This window comes from Vollenhovia emeryi, unplaced genomic scaffold (genome assembly GCF_000949405.1).
Source record: "Vollenhovia emeryi isolate VEMERY1.0 unplaced genomic scaffold, V.emery_V1.0 DF939150.1, whole genome shotgun sequence".
Taxonomy (NCBI): Eukaryota; Metazoa; Arthropoda; class Insecta; order Hymenoptera; family Formicidae; genus Vollenhovia; species Vollenhovia emeryi.
In genome coordinates, this window is record NW_011967216.1 from 1,398,689 (window position 1) to 1,422,168 (window position 23,480).

General features: G+C 38.7%; 1 protein-coding gene across 1 annotated transcript in view; it reads left to right on the forward strand.

Moving 5' to 3' along the window:
* Positions 1 to 23,480, forward strand: part of LOC105565636 (collagen alpha-1(XXII) chain) — a 248,581-nt gene that overhangs the window by 15,259 nt on the left and 209,842 nt on the right. Inside the window, exon 2 of the mRNA XM_012018998.1 lies at positions 9,277 to 9,344. Coding sequence (XP_011874388.1) covers positions 9,277 to 9,344 — 68 coding nt within the window. The remainder of the gene's footprint in view (positions 1 to 9,276; positions 9,345 to 23,480) is intronic.

Genomic DNA, 23,480 nt, shown 5'->3' on the forward strand with positions numbered 1-23,480 from the left:
AACTTTCTATACGTGCTATCTGCTTAAAGTCTTGCAATATGAAATAAAATAACATTAGAAAAATTATAATTGTCAATATAATATATAATAGTAATTATAATGAATGTAATAAGTATTATATAGTAATTATAATTGTTATAATTTGTTATACTATATTATATTGGTACGATCCGTGAATAGATATAACGTCGCAACATATAAATAAAGGCATATGTGAGCCGCCAAACGCATGTTTCTTATAAATACATGAAATGGACATCTTTAAAACGTACCAAAATTAACATATTTTGTACATCCAATAATGTACGTTCTTAAAACGTCCATATTAGGTCCATGGACGTTTGGACTAAATAAGAACAAAAAATGGACGTCCATTGGACGTCGTGTGCTGTCTGGGTATTACTTGATGGCAAATCTTAATTTATCATGGATAAACTTTTCACTTCTAATTCTTCGCTTTAATAAATTGGTTGATAAAATCTTAATTTATTAAGAACGAGACACAGCATTGCTCACGCTCTTTGGCTTTAATTCATATTTGATTATGCAACTTTGTGTGAAACGTGAAATTTTTAACGCGATCCTTTATAAGTAAATCTATTTTCTACTACATTCAATTGTTTGAATTTTTATCACTCACACTTTCTAAAAGTCAATCAGTGTATTATCATTGAAAACAGCGAATATACACTGATTCACAGTTGTAAGTATAGCATTAAATGACTCAGTGCTATACTTATAACTGTTGTCAGTGATAATACACCGAGTGACTTTTATCGTGCTGATAGTAGGTGGAAATTGTCTACTGCCATTGTTCGATCAACGATTTCGCAGGTCCCTCGAATTATTTGTCTCGCGAGGTGTGAAACGGTTTCACGGGCCACCTGCGAGCTCGCATGACCGCGATCGCGATAAATGGGTGCCTGTCGCAATTCCTTCGCGAACATAATGTGTCGACGATGTCATAATAAAGCTGTATTATCGGTTTATTGACTGAAGCGCAGTTACATCTAGAGCAGCGTGCGTGTTCGCGTACCAAGACATCGCGGTTATTTATTTCATCGCATTTGCGTATTTTTTGCAAAAGCAATTTCTGGAAGGCAAAATTCAGAAGAAACGAACATCAAACAGATGTCTCGACGATTATTGCGGTCGGCGCGATGCCGCGGAGACAAATTTCTTACGATTCTTAGAATTACGATTTCGCTTTAATAAATGGATATTGTAAGCAGGATTGAATTTTATCGCTGTCCGAGGGAATTAGAGTAATATTTACTTTTTATGACTGTTTATATACGCGTAATTTTCAACCGGTAATAAGATTACGTGCGAAACCGATACTAATAATTTATAATTATTCCAAGTTAGAACAGACAATTATTCTTAATATATTATTAGCTTTCTTTTGAGGAGAATTCAGTGAACTGCGTAAGAGGTATTTAAACGCATCACATATATTTTTAGGTAATCCTAAAAGTAGTCTGCAAGATCATTATTTGCTTAAACTCGTTATCTAAGGTTTTTCTGTGACACGGCAGCTGAGAATTCCGGTGCTAAATTGGCATGGATCTTCATATAAATCAATCTAAATATAAATTGGCCTCAATTTCGCGTATAGGAACTGGCGATACGTTTTTAAATTCTTTTCCGGCGATTTACGAGCTTAACATAAAATTAATACCGCTAGATTTTTAGTTACAGACATTTGAGAAGAAATAAGAAATTGAATTTAAAAATAATTAATAAAATTGTAAAACCTTTACTTGAATCTTACTGCAATCAGATTTCGTTAAAAAAGATCAATATCTAATCGGACAAAGAGGTTGAAAGGAATGGTGATGATTTTAAAGCACACCTCTTTAAGCACGCTCTATAAGCGTTTACGTCGTTATGTCCATTGACAATTTATATTTCATTCGTGTCTACGCTGAAAGGATTTCCTTAGAAACGAAGTCCAGACCCGTTTACAGCGTTAGCAGTTTACCTCGTCCTTTCTCGAAGCGAGAGAGGGGGGGAGCGGGAACGAAGCTTGAAAATACACGTCTTCGAGCAAACATACGAGCGTTTCCTCGTATTCCTTTCTGCCTCTTTACCGACGACGTGACTTTAACTCGCTTTTGCCCGAATTAATTACTTTCCCCCGGAGACTTTCATCGTAACGCGTCGCCAAAAAGACGCGGAGAATTCCAAGTTGAATTACGGCAATTTCATCAAAATGTTGAGACACCAGAGAGAATCGGAAAATAGATTTTTCAAAAAGTAATCATTGCGAATTGTTGCCGAAGTTGCCGTTTCCTTTTCGCCGGCGTGTAGGTGCAGCAATTAAGTTGAACTCTTACGAACATTATAATTGTCGCGTGGAACAATTGGGATTTCCAGCTTTCCTACTCTATATATATGTATATATATATATAACACATTATTAAAGCAACCTTTTCATTCTACTCACTTAAGGTAATCATAGTTGTTAATGTAATGAGAACTATGCCAATGTCATCAGCAGAGCTAACCGTATTCGAGATCACGTTTGGAGAAACGAATAAATAGAATGTTTCAGGAATGGAATTCCTTGCGGAAGCGGGTTACGCTCCCGGCTCGCTCCTCGACTCGTTCGTCGTTCAATAACGGGAAAATAAATTCGTCTCTTTATTCTGCGTAATTCAACTGCTCCGGTGGGATTTTGCGAGATTCCGTGGCCTCGCAAGCGATCGCAAATCCGCGATGAAACACGAATGCACTTTCGTTTCTTTGAAGCTTCCAGACGCCTCTAATTACCTCTTATAGTTGCGCGCGTTGTGTATTAAGTACGTAGCAATGCGTTGCGAAAAGATATAATTTGCTTGCGTATATGAAGATGAAAAACGTTATACATTTCCTCTTGCGAAAGAACGCAATCATACACGTATTGTTATTAAATCGAACATAAGTTCACAGAGGGTTTTATTTAAAGAGAATGAATATTATAATTATTTCGCTGATAAAAGTAAACTTGGGTTGTTGTTTATGCGGCAATGTACATGGTCCATTTCTCTGTTCAGAAGCAGAGAGATTGTACAATTAGTATTATACATGCACTCTGCTTTTGGTTTCACAGAGCGACAAGCACTGATGCCTGAAGGCAATTGAATATTGAAGGAATACAAGTGTATTTTGGGGTAATTTTTTAATAGCACGATTGTAGCCCTTCGTTAAAGATTAATATCGTTGTTACAATTAAATGTGGAGCAGAATTTTCAGGTTAGACTGAAAAGTAAAAATTAATCACCCGAATCTTCTTAGCCGCGGATACATCGTATACATTTCTTATTCTACATATTATGCACTGATAAATGTTAATATTATATGGTTCCTTTTTCTTCATAATTTATACGAAATAAAAAGGCCGCAATTATTACTTTGATGAGTGTCTTTTCAATTATCGTGTATTTTTCAACCGTAAAATTTTTCCACGTTAAATTAAAAATGTGCTCATTATATTTTGAGTGATATATGCATTGTATTATATAATCATGTATTCATGAATATAAATAATAATATATTGAATTTTATTATTTCCATTGCATGTGTTTCGATTAATATTAATTAATAAGGCCCAGAACTCCAAAATTATAATGACTCTGATGTAAGCGGAAAGGCGAGATTTATTATCGGGACCTTATTATCGAGACCTTCCTTTATTTTTAGCGCGCGCGACATCAAAGAAACGTCGCCTTCTGTTTTGTTTGGAATTTTCATACAGGCAACGTACCGTAGAGCTTATGTGTGTTCGCGCATTCACGAAATTACTCCCTCAAAATTATTAGTCACAATGTACTCAAAAAGAAAAAATATATGTATATATATAACAACGTACCGCGCAAGCTTTAAGATTCATTTTAAATTTACAGTTAATTTTCTGTGCTTCGTAATATTTTTTGTAGATTCATTATCGCTGTATGCACTACATGAAGTGTATGCGGTGATAGGACATAAATATATTCCCGGATGAAGTTTGTGTGTGGTATTCACGCGTCATGGCGGTTTCTCAGAAAATTAATGATCGACACGGATTTTAGTATACGCCGCTTTCTTTTCCGCGCCATGCAATTTTTCATCGTAAATTATGTTGACGCAACAGAAGTGCTGGGGTTATAAACGAGATTAAGATACGTTTCTTCTTCACGAATATTTCTGGTATACCGTCAATTTCTGGACAAACGTGTTCCCGAGCGCTTTCAAATTATTTCTCGAGATTGCTACGCGCGGCTTATTATGATTCATATATTTTCTTTTCGAATTGCACGTATCTTTTACAGAAATTCTCTGTATCTTATATTAACTCGGCGCGCGTCTCGTAGCAGTTTATAAACCAGTTATAGGCCGATCTATCATTGTCGGAAATAAATCCATTTTGAAAATTGCATCTACTTTTTCTGCATCTAAACTATTCTAATACCTCACTACGGTTATTTTTAAGCCAAATACGAAGTTCCTTATACGATTTCGTCGTATTACTAAATACGAAACCATGAATAAAAGGCCGACACCTTTTGAAATTCTACATTTCAATTTCTGACAATGTTGAAACATGCAGCTTGCGAATTAATTCGTACATAAAATATATAATTCTTCCATAGATAATACAAATTGTAGTATGAATTATGGTAAAAGGGAAAACGCGAAAAAAGAGCATAAATTCTACGTTCAAATTTTCGATGGAAACTCGACTATCTTTATAAATCAATCTACTCCCTCATCGCGCGCGCGTACAAACAGGCCCTAAGGCAAGGTTAACTCATTAGCAGCACTTCTTCCCCTGCATATACGTCGCGCCGGTGTCATCTGTTCTTTCAGAGTTTCCTTCGAGAATTTCGTCGACTTGCAAGAGTCCTCGGCACATCGCTTCATTAACGACCTCCTTGACGACGTCGTCGTTGTCGTCGTCTAGCTTAATTATTCCACCGTCACCCGGTACACGTGTTCCGAAGCTTCCATTGGACCAAACTCGGTTCTTTTAATTCCCCTTTATATCGCCACTCGGGCCACTAGGTTAATGGAGTGTCGTCATTCGTTGTCATTATCGTCGACGATAGGACCTCCACATTCTCATTTCGCGAATCGTCCCGTTGTTACGAAGAGGCTTACTTGTGCTGCTGCAGCGATAGCTTTTGCAAACGATGCTCGCGTTGCTCTAACGTTTACGAAAGTTACATTACCCCCGTCCCCCGTTTCCTTCATCAACGCGCTATTATTAAGAATAATAACAGCGCAAAATTTGAGTTTGTTAGCGGCAAAGATCTTGGTAAAATGCGAAAATAAAATTTACATTTCCAAAATTAAGTTTTATATCTGTAATTTAATATCGTGTCTATATTAATTCCAAGTCTATATTAAGTTTTACATTTATATAATCGTAATTAAATTACACCAGTGCCACATTTCGTCACAAGTTTTATCAAATTACAAATGCAAATCTCATGCATTTGCGCGGCTTATAAAAACTTAGTACCGCAATCTCTCTGTCTCTTTCAAAATTGCCAAATCTCGAAATAAATTTTATTTATACGCTTATAAATATATATGCCACGTCATATATTATTCACACGAGCGACCGCGATTATTATCTCGACGCAATCGCTCTGCGGTTCTCTTCCGCTCCTTCTTTTACGGCCACTTTCCATCCGCATTGAGATTTATTCCGCTTTTTCCTATAAGGAGTTCTTCTTGCGGCGGTGTCACGCATGAGTACTGATACTCTCTTATCAAAGGAAATAAAACACGAGGTTACGAAAATGGTCAGAAATGCTCACGTACGTCAGCCTTAATCGTTTAGCGATAATTATTGTATTTTTAATATGTATATGTTTCATAATGTGCAGGGGAGAAAGAAGTTTCTTTTATCTACTTGTTACAGATACATATTGATACTTTACATACTTTAGATACGTGTTGCAAAATATATATAAATTAATAATTACAGAAAGTTTTAAAAAAAAACTTGCAAGTATCAGACCGATAATGTATATCTTATATTTTCTTTTAAGAAAAAAATTGGTGCTGATAATTAACGCAGCCATAATACATTTGCAGCGATACGACGGTAAAGATAAAAATTTATATTAAAATTACTCGACGGCTATTTTAATGAATATCTTACAAATAAGTAACATTTTATAATAATTTTTATAAAGTTTTGATTTTTTCTAGGAAATGCCAATAGTCACTATCTTTCCGTAACATTTAGAAATTAGTAGAACGATGATCGTCCTCGCAATTAAGTACATGAATCTGTCGCTAAAAATAGGATTTCTGTTTCAATTGTGTTTGACTGTGTTCGACGTTCTTTAGCGTTACGATTACATTCATGAATAGCAATGCTTCTAGTCAGTCTTGCGTAAAATCGACGTGTAATGAGTGTCAGACACACGAGAGATTTATAAAGTGCAATAAAATCATTTTGCCGGTTAGTTTTTAATATATCTTGCAACGATTTGAGATATATTTTCTTGCGTCGGAATTATCCTCGGAACCCTCAATACTTAATGTACGGTGTATTTATCGGGACGGGGCTTAGCGAAGACATGCAATATTTACGGACTGTGAAAAGTTTTGCGCGCCGCGAAATCCTGACTTTCTACGAAACCTCGGAAAATTCACGAGACCTTATAAAACGTCATAAACTTGAACGAAACTCGGCGTAACCTCTTAAACTTCTATAAAAGCAGTGGGCTCTCATGAAATTTGTATGAGGCTGTAAAAATATTTAATGATCTTGCGAAAAGTAATCGAGATCTCGGGATAATCGTGACACGTTTTTCTAACGACTTAGCTGCGGAGTATTGTTATGTCGACTTGTTCCTCGACGCAAGTATTTGAAAGGCCGATAATTTTTATAGCAGTTTGATTGAAACTCCACCTTTTACATATAAGAATAACATTTAATCCACAATTTCCTGAATTTTCCTCATAAACATTAGATTTATCGACAGGAATTTATCCAATGTATACAGTTGTTTATATTATCAATTTACAATATATTAAAATGATAAATATTTAGCCACAAGTGTTTCATGCGATATGCAATTTTTGTTGTCGTTTATTTTGTACCTAAATTAATTAATGTTTTATTCAAAAGGTACCTCATCTGTTGGCAGCAAAGTGATATAATATTATCACCAGTCAAAATTTGCAACATTTTTGGAAAGTTTCTATCGTTGATTGTAGAAATTAACGCTCCTAAATATTAGAATAACGATCAATAATATAGCTTCGCTCTTTCATGTTCATACATTATGCAGAATGCGAGTTGGTCGATTACTTGGGCCGCGTCGATAATTTAATCGTTTGTCAACATATGCCTGTTGAATGCGAAAGGGAGAGGAGGCGGGGTCGACGGCCTTGTTAAATGGAAATCGAAATCGACGGGCACGGCCGTCCTCGCGTTCGCGATTGTTGCGCAAGTCGGGAATTCTCGATCGTGAATCACGATCGTCGGACTGACTACGCCCACGTGCGCGTCGGCTGTTGTGCAAGCCAAGATGCAAATGCTTGTCACACTTACCGAGTTCCTCGTGTTCCACTGACCTTAGTCTAGCCGAGAAATAATGCTGGGAAAGAGAGAGTGAAAGAGAGATAGACTGATCGAGATTTATCGCGCGTAGACAAGCGAGTCATGATCTGCGTTTCTACGAGTCACGCAGAGGTGCGGTGCATTGAATAGCGTATAAAAATGCTTGAATAAACGCGTACTATTTTATGCCGTAATAGCATGAAAAATGACTGGAAAATATCACGAATTACAAGATCAAAGAAAATATTAATCGAGTAATAAAAAAGAGCTCAGAGCCTGAATAAGAGTGTCCGATAAAATAATTTTAATTATAAATGTATATATGCGTTTCGGTCCTTATTGGACCATACCTCAGTAAAAAGAAGAGATAAATTCGATTTAATACATGGATGGATTCGCAAGTTAAATATCTACAGAGAATTACGCAGTCATTAATATAAAATTAAAGGACAAAAAGTTATCATCAATTTTAACGCATGGATGGATTCACAAATTGTTGGAAATATTAATCTTTTCTTTGGCTAACTTTTCATATATTTAACTATTAGAGTAAACGTACTAATAAGAATATGTAACAAACGATTTACGATGGTAGATGTGACGTAACTACTAAGGGGATAAAACAAAACAAAAATTTTTCTCATTGAACTCCTCAAAATAAATGAAACGACTGAAAGTTTACGTTACATTAAATTAAAGGTGATGCGCAAACGGGTGAAGTTATATTAAACTACAGTGCTATCGTGTTCTGCAAGACTATAAACTCATCGCAACAAAGTCGTGATCACGTGCTTCGTTCCTTACAAAAGGACGAGGCGAGGGTGTCAAAGTGAAGCTTGGCATAATACTGAAGGCCACTTCTCTTGATCCAGCGTATCGCGTAACCTGGTTATGGCGCAGCAAGTGCATCCCTATTGTCCCTACTTGAGAGCAAACGCTGTTATTTCGAATCGCTCTAGCGCTAATTTCATTGCCTTTCTTCCATGGGATCACGTAGCTTTTCTAGCACCGGCTTTATCCTTTAAAAGACTATCACCTTCCGCCTTCATTTCAGCTATCCTCTCTCCAACCGTTCTCGACATTCCGTTTGCCATCCCTATTTAATTAGTATTAGTTGCCACTTTACCCCCACGACAATAATGCCGAAATAACGAAACGGCTGTAGAGAACGCTCGTCTGTTTTTGATAATGAACGGTATGTTCCTGCGATGTGTGCCTTATCACGCAACAATGTGCGTCTTCCCGTATTTGTTACCAACAATGCTTAGTACGAATGTTTATTGCAACTTTAACAAATTGTGAACAAACGTCCAAGTTTCAGTAAATACGCAGCTGTACTTAAGTTCTCTAAATAATTATAATACATATACTGTCCCTCATTATTTCATTATTTCAATTTTATTATCACGTATTATCACGTCGTGAATCATGTATATGCAATATTTTTGCATCATATTATTCATGGCCAGTTTTTTAAATTCACACAGAATTGCTTGACACACCAACTTGACATAAAATACTTAATGCTTTTTCTCTAACAGACAATTCGTTTATTGAATTGCTGTTTATCTAGAGTTTTATCTCTCGATTGTCAAATGCGCAGTGTCGTTTCTTTCTTTCTATCCCCACGCTACATTACTCAATTAACTTGTATCGGACATTTATGAAACCACGAAGCTACAAGAAACTACTGTGATTAATGATGAGAGAAATATAATTGTTTTCAGGTCGTTACTGGTGATCTTCGCCGCGCTATGCGCGACGTGCAGTCGCGCTGACTTCTTCAGCGGGAAGGGTGAGTTTCATGAAGTTAATTTCAGCGCTAATGGACCCCACGACTCTCGCGGGGATTTCGCAACCATTTGTACGTCCCTGTCCTTTCGCTTGTCTTATTCACTGACGATCCGCGCTGCAATATTCTCTCTGGGGGATCCTTTCCCGAGCGAGGTACCTCGCGCGAATATTCAGCAGCTTTTTTATTCGGCAGCGTTCTCTTTTTCCGCGCTCGCGGCGACGATTCGCCTTACGTGACTGGTGATTTATTACTATGTTAAGTACGGAATGTATTTAGTCAAGCGATGAATAATGATATCGGGCGATAAGGACGGCGGACAAATTGTCGTGGATGTGCATGAATCTATATATGTCGCGGCTAACGTGTCGTACGTGATGGTTTCAATTATATGTATTATAACGTTATAGATCATAAATAACGTTATTGAATATATTACAATACTGATAATAATAAGCGTCAAATTTGAATAACTGACAGAAATTAGATTGTTAGATGCATTTCCTTTTAACGTCGATTGCGATGGCGTATTATAAACGCTTTACATGAATTACACTCGATTCCACATCTTTCGGAAAATATTATTTGCCACTCCGAGAGTAAATTTCACGCTGCAACAGATGTTTTTTATCAGCTTTGTCTTCATCCCGAGCGCCTGATACTTCTTTTTAGAGGCGAGGCAGTTGAAGCAGTAAATTGAATCAGTGAATTGGACAATTTATATTGATAAATGTAATTCTGTTGACCGTAATGTCGATCGAGTAATTTGTTTTTAACCTTTGCAATGGCCAGTATTCGTTTCCCGTTTCCCTTAGTTCGCATTCAAGCGAAAGCAATCGATCCTATTCTTTTTCAGAAAAAAAAATTCTATTGCGTCAAGTCACACACGAGATTCCCAGGCTCTTCATCAAACCGAGAATTTCGTTTAATTTGTTATGCGCAATTTTAAAGGAGCCAGTCGTAAATTACATTTTTTTCTCCATTATTTGCAGTTTGTACAGTAACGTTTCCAATCGGTTAAAGTTTAATGCTCATAAAATCATAATCGTTAAGCATTACCGTCGTAGTCGCCGTCGTTATCGATTAATTATTTATTTAACGGGCATAAATAGCTTTTGTATCGACAAGTTCGGAAATACTTGAAAAATGCACGACAGTTTGCAATCTGACCCACTAGCAGTTATCACGTGTTTAAAGTATTAAATCGTTGGCTTGGGTCGATGCTTTTATTGTATTTATAACGGAAATGTTATGCAGAGATTGAATATGATCGAGTTCTTTTCTAGCGTGTACAAAATTGAGTAAACAACTAAGTAATTGTGACATACGACTGACCAGTACATATTAATCAAATTTTTACCTCCAGACGTAACTGTGCAATGCGCCCCGCTCGCATCGTCGAGATTCTTAATACTCAGGGCGGATTCTGCGCTCTCGTCACGTCTTACTCTAATCTGCCAGTTTTATAAGGATACCTCGACGATTCCTGAGGGAATCTGGGGATTTTTCACTTCCCCTTCCTGACAAGAGAACCGCCAGTTGCTCACCTCCGCAGTAGTAAAGCCGACGTATGGCCCGACATGCCGCAATCCCGTAATCTTGCGCTGTATTCTCGCATCCCTTAGAACTGTTACTATCTATTTATTCCCCAGAGACGGCAAGACAAAGTTTTTAATAACAGGATATATTTCCAATTTGATTACAGATATATCAGTCCGATTACAAAATTCGTGTATCGAAAATTGAGCTGCGTGTTCGAATGATAAAAATACAAGTAAATTTTATGATTTGCCATTAGTAAAAAGTATAGTGGACTAGGTAGCTCTTATGTAATAAGAATAATTCGCGCGAAAGTGTAGCGTCTTTTTTACTTACAAAATTCTCTCGACATCGCCACGAAAACCGCTAAGAATTCAGATGAATCATCCGCGTCTCGTGGACGAGTTAATAAAGTGTCTTTGAGCATAATTAGTCTACTGTCTTCTTTTGAAATGCGGCGATTATTATCATCGCGTCTTTCGTCCCCGTTTCTTTCAGGACTTCATAACCCGCGGCGCCGTCCCGCAAACGCAAAGAAAATTTAATCTAGCACCAACGGTTTTGATTAAGAATAATAAAACGACAAGAACGACGCTACCACTTTGCCTCGTCGTAATAAGAACGAATTAACGCAAGATTTTAGTTTGCGTTTACTCTTGCGTGATATATTAAAAAGTTCCTTATTCACGCTGCGTCCCCGGTGCGAAAGTCATTCGTGTTTTTTCGTTTCTTTCCTTAGCACTTTTCGCGCTCGTTTGATCAAGAGGTTCAGAAGATCGTGACAATTACGATCTCGGCGAGTTGCTATCGGAAGAATCGGTCCGCTTCGGGGTTCTGCGCTTCGCTTATCAGAAGCGGATGCAAGGGGGCCGCGAAAGGGGTTGCGGGAGGATGGCGATAGTAGGAGGGGACCGGTGGCACAGGATGGAGAAAGGGGCGGCCCCGGGACGAATAGCTCCCGCAGGATGCGAGATAACGCTGCTCATCCCCGCAGCCTCATTTGTATCCACCCCGTACCGTTTCCCGCGGAAACCGCTACTTTTTGCATCTACCGTCTACCTCGTCAATATTTAACGGGCGCTCGTCGATCAACGCGATTGCGCGGCGATGTAGAAATGAGAATTTTTCGGGCCGCCTTCCGCCACGTTCTTATGGATCGCTCTCGTAAGTTCTCCTCGAAGGGATCTGTTGCCGGTTGGGATAGTTCGCGAATGCCTGCACTGTGCGGTTCAAAAGATCGCGCAAAACAAAACTAGATTCTTTGTTGGCCGTTTATTAAATTACACGAAGAATGTAAAAAGTATTTAATGAAAATTGTTTCCAAGATGTTTACTGCAATATCTTATATACTTTTAGGCGTGGACTCTCCTGCTTGAAAGAATATAAACGCATAATACATATGTGACATTTTAATTGATAAAATATGTGAATTTTTAAGAAATCTTTTCAATTGCAAATAATGTTTTCATGTTTTATGTAAATATACGTACACTGTATATTTTTGCTTAGCTCAAGGTTAGCCTAGCCTGCCTGTGACAGTGAAATAAATATAAATTTTAGGTTTATCTTTTATTTCTCCATTGAGAAATAGAGGTTTTGATCATTCAATCGGCACCGAGGAAAATAATTTTGTGGATTACAGTTTACTACTATAATTAAGAAATTCACCGGTCGATCCGTATCACTGTCTAGTTTATGGATAGAAAAGGCGCAACAATGAGTGAATATCGTAATACACGTCATTCATATTAGTCGCCGAGTGAATAAATGTTGCGGCAAGGCATTGCAATACGGACAGCAGAAACAGATAAATTGGCATCGTGCAGTCGCCGGCTGATTTACGATCGCGTGTTTCGATAGACCGATTCGCGGATGTGCGAGCATTCGGACTGCTCGCCGCGGGCAGCAATCGGCTGCGATAGGCAACCATAAAGATGGCCAATTTTTGTTCCGATGACAGATTGAATCGGGCCCGCGAAAACGAATCGAACGGGGGATGCCATCCGCGGCGCGACGCGCGACATGATTTTTGTATCAACCTAATCCGCTCGCGACTAGAAATTTTATCGTAACTCGGGTGGTTTTCGTTTGTTTTACAGCGGTGCGAGATTACGGGATTCGCGGAAATAATCTTCAGCGCGATGTATAATACCGGTGGAGAATCGTGTTCCCCATTTTTACTTGTCGGCCACGCACGCTCCCCCCCCCCCTCTCTCTCTCTCTCTCTGTCGTGCAAAAAGCTGCAAAATTAAACGCGTTTCCTAAAGCGGATGGAAATCGTGCGCGGCGTTCAAATCCAATTTCCACAAATTTATCTCGAGGCAAGGATAAATGCGTTTTATTGTGCGATTTCGCGCGCGGATTTATTCCTTGAAAAACATTTCTTATAGATATAGATATAGATATAGATATAGTTTTATAAACGGACCCTTTATTTCTTTGTATCGAAAGAGATCACGGTGAGTCAAGGAAACCATTGTTTTCTCTTTCGCGATGTGCTTATGGTAATCTCTCACTCGAGATCTCGTCGCGTTTGTCTCTGTGATTCACAACATACGTTATTAAAGTTATAGCGGTAACATCGAATTTAGTATTTGTAGCAAACGAATAATGTTTATCGGATTTTTCTTCAAGCAGCATCGAGCTACTCGTGTTCCATTCGTGAAAAGAATAATTCTGACTCGACATTCGCCCAACCTCGAAATGTTACGATTAATAGAAAATCATGCACTGTGTTCTTGCAACGAATTACGAAACGATCGTAGATAAACGTAAATATTATGACGAATGTATGCAGAGAGAAAGTAGCATAATGTAGAAACTAAATTCTGAAGTTAATAAGTTGTTTTTCGTCATTGCGAGATATTTTTGTTTAATAGATTCGATTGTATCATTGAATTGGAAATATTTTCGCGCAAGCTGTGCAGAAAAAAAAACTAGTTTCTCCATTCCGCATAAATACATTGTAGAAACAAAGATACATTTAATGATATCACATTAGGTGAGAAACGTATTTTAAATAACGTTGCAAATTGAAAATTTCTTTTGAGAAAAATGTTCGCGGAACAATTTGCATCCGCTGCTTTTATTCATGTTATCAATGTTCTATTCAGCATGCCCGAGAGAAAGCAGCTACGAAGTCGAGCTAATAAAAGAAAAATATTGGGTTTGACATTATGGAAAATAAAGGAATCCTCGGCGCGAGAGCGCCGGATAGTCTAATTTTCTAAAAACAGATGAGAGACGTTTGCGCGATTAAAATTTATGAGACCGCGATCTGCGAGCAGTTAAAAGTCTAGGAAACGCGAAAGTCCATAGTTTATTTTCCGTCTTCCACTTCCGAGAACGAAAGTGAAATTAAGGCGTGCCGCAGGCTGTGAAAAATTTATTCTCCTGGATTGATCGTATCTTTCGCTGCTGAAAAGTTCTATTTCCGTACGGTTTTAGGTCCAGCCAGCCGACAGATGTTTATCATGAGATTCCAGATGATGTTTATGAACGAATGCTTATAAATATCAAGCGTGACAACTGCTGCATCGAATAAACTCGACTAGCTTCAAAATACCGTATATATATTATTTAAATCCGGTATCTTTAAAGAAAACGCAGATTAAAGTATTATGCAATGTATGTAAATAATATTATCGCGCGTGAAGGTGTTCTATATGAATTTATAAATTTATTTCCCGAGACACGATCAAAGCTTTTTCGCAATAGAATGACAATATCTGAAATATGGGACTGATGAGAAGTTCCTAGATCCATGTTACGTCAGAGTCTTTTAGTGTGTCTAAATCTATTTTATCCAACCGATAGTAAAACTTGTTATTTCACGCCGCAGACTGTCAAGCATAATTTCTGCAGGAAGATTCTATTTTCTAATAATACTCTCACATATACACTTTCTAAAAAGAAGCCGTCGATAAATTAGTCTTGGCAGGATTTCAAAGACTTCTTTATCGTGACCGTTTTAATGGATGAGCAGGCGGCAATTAATTAGCATGCGAGACAGTATTAATAAAGAGATCCGGTATAGCGCTCGATGATGCGCATGATAAGTGAAAATGAAGGCAGAGACGCATAAAGGCCGAAACATTTACGATACCGTCGCGAGAAGTGTTCAATTTCTTTTTGAAGGCGCGTCGGATGATGTCGATCGAACGTGCGTGCGTGCGTGCGTGCGTGCGTGCGTGCGTGCGTGCGTGCGTGCGTGCGTGCGTGCGTGCGTGCGTGCGTGCGTGCGTGCGTGCGTGCGTGCGTGCGTGCGTGCGTGCGTGCGTGCGTTCGTGCGTGCGTGCGTCGTAATCGCGTTTGGACACAATAATCCATCGTGACTCATCGATTATCAACATCTCAAACATGTCCTTACTTGCCGCGCATGTCGGACTTCGTGACACAATGAACCACGTTCATCGATGATTCGCGCGTTCAATTCTGTCTGCGCCTTTTATCAGTATGTTAAATCGACCCGCAATCGAGTTCCCGAAAACGTCATTCTGCAACTTGAGATTAATAGAAATACGTTAAATATCTATTTGATAATTACTATTTTATCTTCAACTTTCAATTCATCTGAAATTTCTCCTAAAATTTCCAAATATCGAAATGCTATTTAAAATTTTTGCGAGTACTATAAAAAAACATTATTTCACAGTTACATGTGCGTAACAGAATATTCATTGCTCATTTGATTTTAACACAAATTTAAGTAACAAATGGTCAATGCGAGTTTAAGGCAGGATGTAGATAGTCTATATACTTGTAATTTTTATTAAATTGTGAATTCGTACCATATACCATTTCTTTCCATATTTGTCCTGCGCGCCGGTTTCTTTTCGGCAATAACGCAGTTTTCTTACACGTGGAGTTATTATCGTCAGTGAATTCACATGTTCAAATCGATAAACAATTTGTAATTATATTAAAAATGCTGCCTTTTAACATTTTTAGATGCTATTATACGTTTAGCATTCAATCCTCCCTTCCCCGTATAAATTTAAGTATATCTTTATATTTGATAAAAAAATTTATATATAGTAATTTGAACTTAATATAAATTTAAGTATAAATTACTCACTCTGAAAACCAAGTGAAATATCTGATCGTGAGAAAACCGTAATTGCATGATCCTATTCGCAGGAAAAGTTAAGTAGCGAGGCGCCACTTAATGAATCACGAAGGACGTTTCGATCGCGTCTCAATGGAATCATTTCCATGATCTTGACCCATAATGACTAAGCGCAGTGCGCGTATGCTTCATCGACTGTATTTCATGTCGGCATGCATTTTCCAGATGATGCAGGGTAACGTCATCGTTGAATGCAGTTAATGGATATTAATAACTTGATTCTCTTGTCAAGTCACGCGCTTGACAAATGTACGATTGTACAATACTTCGTCATGAAATATATATCGACTATCGGTGCATAAAAGTTCTCTTGTATGTACATCGTTTAAAACCTGTAGATCTTTTATTGTAGCTTTTTAGTAAAGATTTAATGGGCTATATTCATATCTTTTTGTTACTTTTATCTGTACGCATTGGCACAGTTTCGCCGTTAAAACATTGCCTGTACATGATGATGAAAGTACAAGTTCAAATTGTATTACAAAACTCGAAAGCTATGAAAAACATTTCTTGAGATGCTCGACGCTCTTACGCGCCAGCTGCCTGCGCCATTTTCTTGCAGATTTTAATATTTATTAAATAACATTATTTAGAGGTAAATTATATAAAAAGCTCGACCTTATTTCGAGCTACTTACTGTTAGACGCGAGGATGCGCCAAGCGTTGCTTATAAGCGTGCGCACCTGCAGTGGCGGAAGCGTAAAACGACGCGGCAAAGATCGAATGCAAAAACCATACAAAATCGCGGAGACGTGATACAGTCGCTTGTTGCCCCAGGCAGACATATTGGCCCCGGAGCGTGCCCGGAAAGTATAAAATATTTCAAAGCTCACCCACCGCACTATTCGCCTCCTCTCCTGTGCCTTTGCCGCTTCTTTCTCTATCTTGTCGGCTTTTTCCTTTTCAGCTAACCCACCTTATAATATATCGCCTACTTGTAACATGTTCCTACCGCCTCTTGTCTCCCGCGCGTGCATAATCCTGCAGTTTATCAGCCAGTGGATCTCCATTCGTATCCTCCAAACTGTTTCGCGAACAACTACCGATTTTTCATGACCGCCTGTTATTATGTGTTAAGTGTGTAAACACTGTGTTACGTCTATGTCGTAAACTTATCGTTAAATCTCGTAATTCATTATTCAAGTCTGAAGTGATTTGCCTATCTATAATTATAAAAGATATTTGATGAATCTTGGGGTCTCTGAGGTTTATCACGAATTCTTTTTGCATGAAATGTGATAATAGTATCTGAAAAATGAACATCAGATACGGCCTGCTTGTAAGCAAATACTAACAAATAGAAATTATACGTATATACATAATAATATTATACAAATTTGATCAAACTTTACTTAACTTCATTAGATACCATTTAAACATTTTTTTTTCTTGCGAAACAGCACTGCCGGAAATTAACGGGAATAGTCCGTATGCCAAACGTGCTTGAAACTTATCTAATTAACATAATCAATTTGCAAACATACTTCACGGAAATTGGATCTTCAAATGGGCAACCAGAAATGACTTTACGCTTCAAAACAATCGAAACTGATCCATATGCTCATCGTGTATTTAGTGTTAAATCAGGTTGGTTGATTATCATTTCCAGTCATTACTGATATTCTACTGAACTTTTCCGCCAACTGAGTGTGCACTCATGTCCCACGCGGATTTATCGGAACAAATAGATGAGCTCATTAATTTTGATGATGATATTCGTCCGTTGTATCCCGCCGGTTCGTACATTCGCTCGCACGCTTCGTGACGCGTGCAATTTGTCAGTCACGAACAGAGAACGGAGTCAAATGGAAGCCTTTTCCGATTTCCAGGGGACGGGATTTAATTGTTCGCGACTTGTCCTCTCTTTTGCGATATCTCGTTTTAGCTGTAATTCGGTCCCTCGTTCTCGATATTTCCACGCGACAGATTGTTCGGTATACGTAGCTCGGAGGAATTATATCGGTCGTACGAATCGTACAGCGCGATGACATTTACGAAAACAAAAATAATATATGTACTGTCGCAATTGCACTACACGATAAATCTTTCTAAAAGTTCAATGTTAAGAAACGTAAACGAATTAAGCTGCGCAAAAGTGTGAAAGTTAACAAAAATTCTTATTCTATATCTTTCTAGATTATCTGACCATACTGTCATTAAAATAGATCTCAAAATCTTTTAAATTTATTTTAGAGACACTGGAAGGTCGTCATTTTTTCACGTTTTTTTCTCATGAGATAATTTAAAAATACGAATTTTTGCTCACGTGTTATTGCGTTTAATTTATTCAAATTCCTCCATATTTAACTGTAAATGTATATCTTTAAATATTTTTCTCTTTTGTATGAATCTGGTGCAGCTTGAACCATTACATTTTTCATACATAAATACAGACATTTTGTTTCGTTATTTTCACAATTCAAAATTATCGAAATAGAACGGCTCGATTTTCCGTGTCCCATTCGATTTTACGTTAACGGCATGTCCAGTGGCACACAGGGATGAATGCAGGGTGAGTGGGGGGGGAGGGGGAGGGACATGTAAAAAGCGAACGGCGATCTTGTTTTCGGATGGACGCTCTCGTAAAACAAGCGAGGGATGTATCTCGCGCGAGATAAAACGCGAGCGTGGCTGACGTTCGTTTCTGCACACCTTTTCCCATTTTCTCAACGCTATTTTTCCACCGGTTGCGGCCGTTTCCCGTCTCCCTCGATAACGCTTTTCCGTCTTTCCTCGCACCCATATCGTTTTCTTATCAATCAATACGATCTGCACGTTATGTACATGCTTCGGATCGTTTTGCAATTTTCCAATCTCCTTTGATTTTATTTCGTATCGCATTTTTATCGCTTATTGTTAAGCGGTACATATGAAACCCGATTTATAGAAAGTGGTCAAGCAAAATATATAAACAATATATTACTTAACATATTTAATTTAATAAATTAGTATGGCTCGTATGTGTTAAACACAAATTTCAAAGAATTTAAAGGACTCAGAGCCGTGACAGGGTGGTAGTGTCTAAATATTCTATTCTAAGTTTATTGCGAAAAAAAATATCACCTCGACCAGGGTTTGAACCTGGACCTCCCTCTCGCTAGGCGGGCGTCTCAACCAATTCGATATTTAATTTAGGTATAATATTTATGTTATTATATTAATTACTTTTATTTTCTATTAATTCGTTAGTTATTTGTAATCCGCGAGATTGAAAAACGTTATCATAATGGTAATCGTATCCTTCGCGAATTATACAAAAGAAAGATGTAAAATTAGTAATGTTGGAAATTACATTTCTAGTAAAGGACGATTCTTAAGCAATGTGGATTTATCCCATGTAATTCCAATTGTTATGGCCGAATGTAAAGCGCGATTGGTAAGCAGCTGATCGGAAGTGCTTTCCCGGTCGAGTAATCGCGCCGGTCGCTCCCGTCGGTCGGAAATTAATAAATACTGGAATTTCCAGCGGCTCCGGTTGGATTAAAGCTCGGCGGCGGCAACGATATCCCGACCGGGCAAAAAGGGGGACAGGCGGAAATTGAAGGGGCGTGTAGTTGGCCGCGAGAGAGTCGGTGGGGGAGGGTATGAAAAAAAGATTGACTCTGCGTCCTAAGAGCATTACGTATCGGCAGGCGCAGTCCGCGCCAGTTAAATTTATAATAAATTCCGCCGGCTTTTCCGGTACACTGTCTTTTTTTCCCCCCCGTATACGTATATTTGCGGGGCTCAACTACATCTATCGTGCACAATATTTGCATACTGCGTCGAATTCGTCGAACCCGATCGTATAAGACTGGAGAGTCTCAAATTCGTCTTATCGTTAATCCTTTCCCTTTCTGCAATTGCAATTAAATTCGGCGTTTCTGTTCTAATTATAGAGGAAAGTCGTCCACTGTTAGACGATAGGCTTCTAATATGAGATAGCAAGTTTTCAACGTCCAAATTCAATCGCAAATCTTTTTTCGCGACGATTATACGATCTAACAATGAATTTTCCACTAAACAGATTTCACTTCAAGAGCAATAAATTTGTGGTGTAACCACTAGATGATGCTTATTAATTTAACAGAAACCCCGCTATCTCATATTAGGAACTTGTTTCATAATAGGGGAACTCGCGTCTATACATATTGCATTTAAAGTAGCGTTGCGCAACTTCGGCAAAATCCGAAATATTGATTGCGAGCTTGAAGCTTCCATCTGTAAATTAAAAAACCGGTACGCGAATTCCGAAGCTCGAGTCCGGCTGTTTAAAAATGTAACGCGGAAGAAAAAGCATTGCGCTTTAGCGAGATTTGTCCGAGTCCGGGGTTTTTTTAAACCGCGGTACGATTCTCCCTTTACCGTCGTGACGCGTGCGCGAGTTCGTCGTCTGAAAAGAGAAGCGACACGGTGCACAAAAACGCGATGACAGACAAGTAGCACGGTATTACTCGCGCCGGCACCGCGGCACTCGAGGCGCATCTCGCTCTGAAGAACCTCCCGTACGAGTTAACTTTATTACAGCTTCTTACACGGGCGCGCTCGCGAGCGGAGCGACGCTGATAAAAAGGCGATGGAGGAGGTGGCGGAACGAGCGGGCGACAAAGAAAGAAAAGGCGGGAACGAGGGGCGCGGGGCGAAGGAGAAAGAGGTGTGCTTTCTCACCTACCCACGGGGGCGAGGCTTTCACGTAACGAGTGGCTGGTAACGAATGGCCGTTACCACTCGCGCGAGACAAAAGCCTCGTAAACAAAACAGGCTGTCGCCCCAGGGCCTAAATTCCGTACACGATTACCGACGACCATCGATACGTTAACGACGTTTGCGCAGCTTTTCTATCATGTAGAAAAAGCTGCGCAAACGTCGTTAACGTATCGATGGTCGTCGGTAATCGTGTACGGAATTTAGGCCCAGGGGTGATTTCGCCCGTTTCGCACGCCACCTCGTCGGTACAATTCCTCATACGTTTCACATTTAAAATATCGCCGACAACTCTGATTCGCCCGCCCCAAACAAACCCGAGACAGAGCGTGGATCATCAACCGATCGAAAACGTGCCTGAACGTGCAATAGCTAGCTATTTTGAGAAGACGTTCTATAAATTGTAAATGTTATTCTACTTACGTATTCTCGACGGCCCGTGAATTTTTCAGTGATTTTCGCTCACGTCGTAGCATTTAAAGGAACATACATGCTTCCCTCTTCGTTAACAGTCAGCTTCCAAATTAATCTGGAAAATCAGATGGTAGTCTCAATTAAGCTCCAAAATGCAAATACGTAATCAAATTGGTCTTTAGTTAATTTTGAGCTAAATTTACTTTAATGTTTAGTTTGGAGTTGAATTTGCTGATGCAAGATGGTGTGACGGTAAAGATTAAACACTGTAAGAAAGTCCTCCCTCTAATAAAATTCGGGCGCGCTTGTGATGTTTGCAAGGAGGCAACCACTAGCTAAAATGTTGTCCCACCGATTACATGATTTCGTTAGATTTCATACGATTTCATCCGATTACAAATAATTTCATCTTATTATTCTAAATTTGCGCGCAAAGGTGTATAAACTCACTGTCGCGACAGCAACTACTTCAGTCTTATTATGAAAAAAATAATACGCGCTTATAGGTTTCATAATGATTTCGGAGACACGGTCCCACGATTACATTAAGTGGTTACCCCCTTGGATGCCTTCGTTTCGAGAGCGAACCGTTGCGCACTTCTACGAGAGATATACTGGGACGGGACGTTTATAAGCACCGGTAAAAATATCCTACGAGAAAGGCATCTTTTTATTTACTATTCAATCGTGCCGCTGAGTGCATCTCTGCATTTCAAATTAAATGCACTCCTGTTTCGACGGATGAGAGTTGCATCGCGGTCGGCGGCGGATTCTCGCTGCGGCTGTATCTTGCCACGAGATTTGTCGAGATGCACTGTGCATTTCTTTCTCTCCTTTTACGTGGGAGTACACGTACTCTGCATCAGGTGTCCCGGAAAGCACGGATGCTTGCGTGCCTGACCTTCTTCCTGCCGCCCGGCGTCCCGCCCTCCCGCGCCCTTTTTCTCCTTTTCTGCCTTTTTCTCCCCTTAACCTGTGGTTCCCTTCCGCGCCGTTATCTTCACGTTGAAACACTCGTATGTTATGCGGCGTCGTGTAATTAGGCGTGTGATTCGCGGGGCCATTTCTTATTTTTCGAACGCGCGCGTCTCTTCTCGTTCTTTATCACGTTTGGTCGGATCATTCGTACGCTTGTCAGCCACGATTTGTCACGTTCGACAGTTATTGCAAAGTAATGCGTTGTTAGATCTTTCAGCCGGTATATATCAATTTTTATACTTTCTGTATCTAAAAAAAAACATCAAATAAAGTCGAACTTTATTCTAAAACGGCATTTTTGGGAGCATTTTATTTCTACATTATACATATCATACATTATACAACACGATTTTAATTATTATTTCAACTTGTTTTATTAATAATTTTTATAAATAAAGGTTCTATATTAAAATGTCAGTGTGCTCAAATTGCACCTTTTATGTTGTATTTTAAAAACATTTATGTAACTTTTGCCTTTTAACGCTTTCAATAGAAATTTATATTTAAAAACTTTTGTTATATACAGTGTTCCTGATATATCAGAAAGTAGAGAGAAAAAATAAACATTATTACCATTTATTCTCTTCTGCCGAATTATTTTCACTGCTAATAGAAGATTATTTTTATCAAGAATATCAGTTTTGCTCCAACAATAAAAAACTTTAATTGTATACTTTTAATTGCATATTTTTAAACTCGAGAGAGATTTCTATTTATAACATAAAAATTCTCTTTCGACATATTTTCAGAACCAAGAGACAAAATGTCGCGCGCAAAGAAAATATAACTATGTAAAAGTGCAGTGAACGTGTATAAAATGCATGCAAAACAGACTTTTTGAAAGAGATATAAATTCAAATTTTATCCGAGGGCCATCTTTGCACGCGCGCGCGCGCGCGCGCCTTGGATTCGCTTCGACATTTATTAAATTTTCATACGCGTTATTAAAAGTCTCGGGGACTATTGTCGTCGAACAACCACAAGAACCCTTCGCTAACATTCATCATCCTTGACGTATACCATAGCACAGAAGCACATGTGCCATCAACCTTTTCGTTTCCAGTTGCCCGTCTTATCCCTTTCTACCTCTCTTCTCGCGGCAATTCTCAGAATCAAACGGAACCCACTGAGCCGTTTATTTTATTCCCTCTTGCAGTCGTCTTTCGCAGCTCTTCTGTCGTTCTACGAACGATAAGACTTTCAAAAGACGTCGCTTGAGAGAGTTTATAAATTTAATTTCTACGCAGGCCAGGAATGTGTATAAAGCGCGTTATTTACTCTGGGAAACAAAGAAAGAAATCCATTTTAGGGCCCACAATTAGTAATCGAATTATTTGGATTGTTTCGTAACTCTACTCTGGGAAAAATTGTGATCGTTTTGTTTTTGTAGTTAAGGT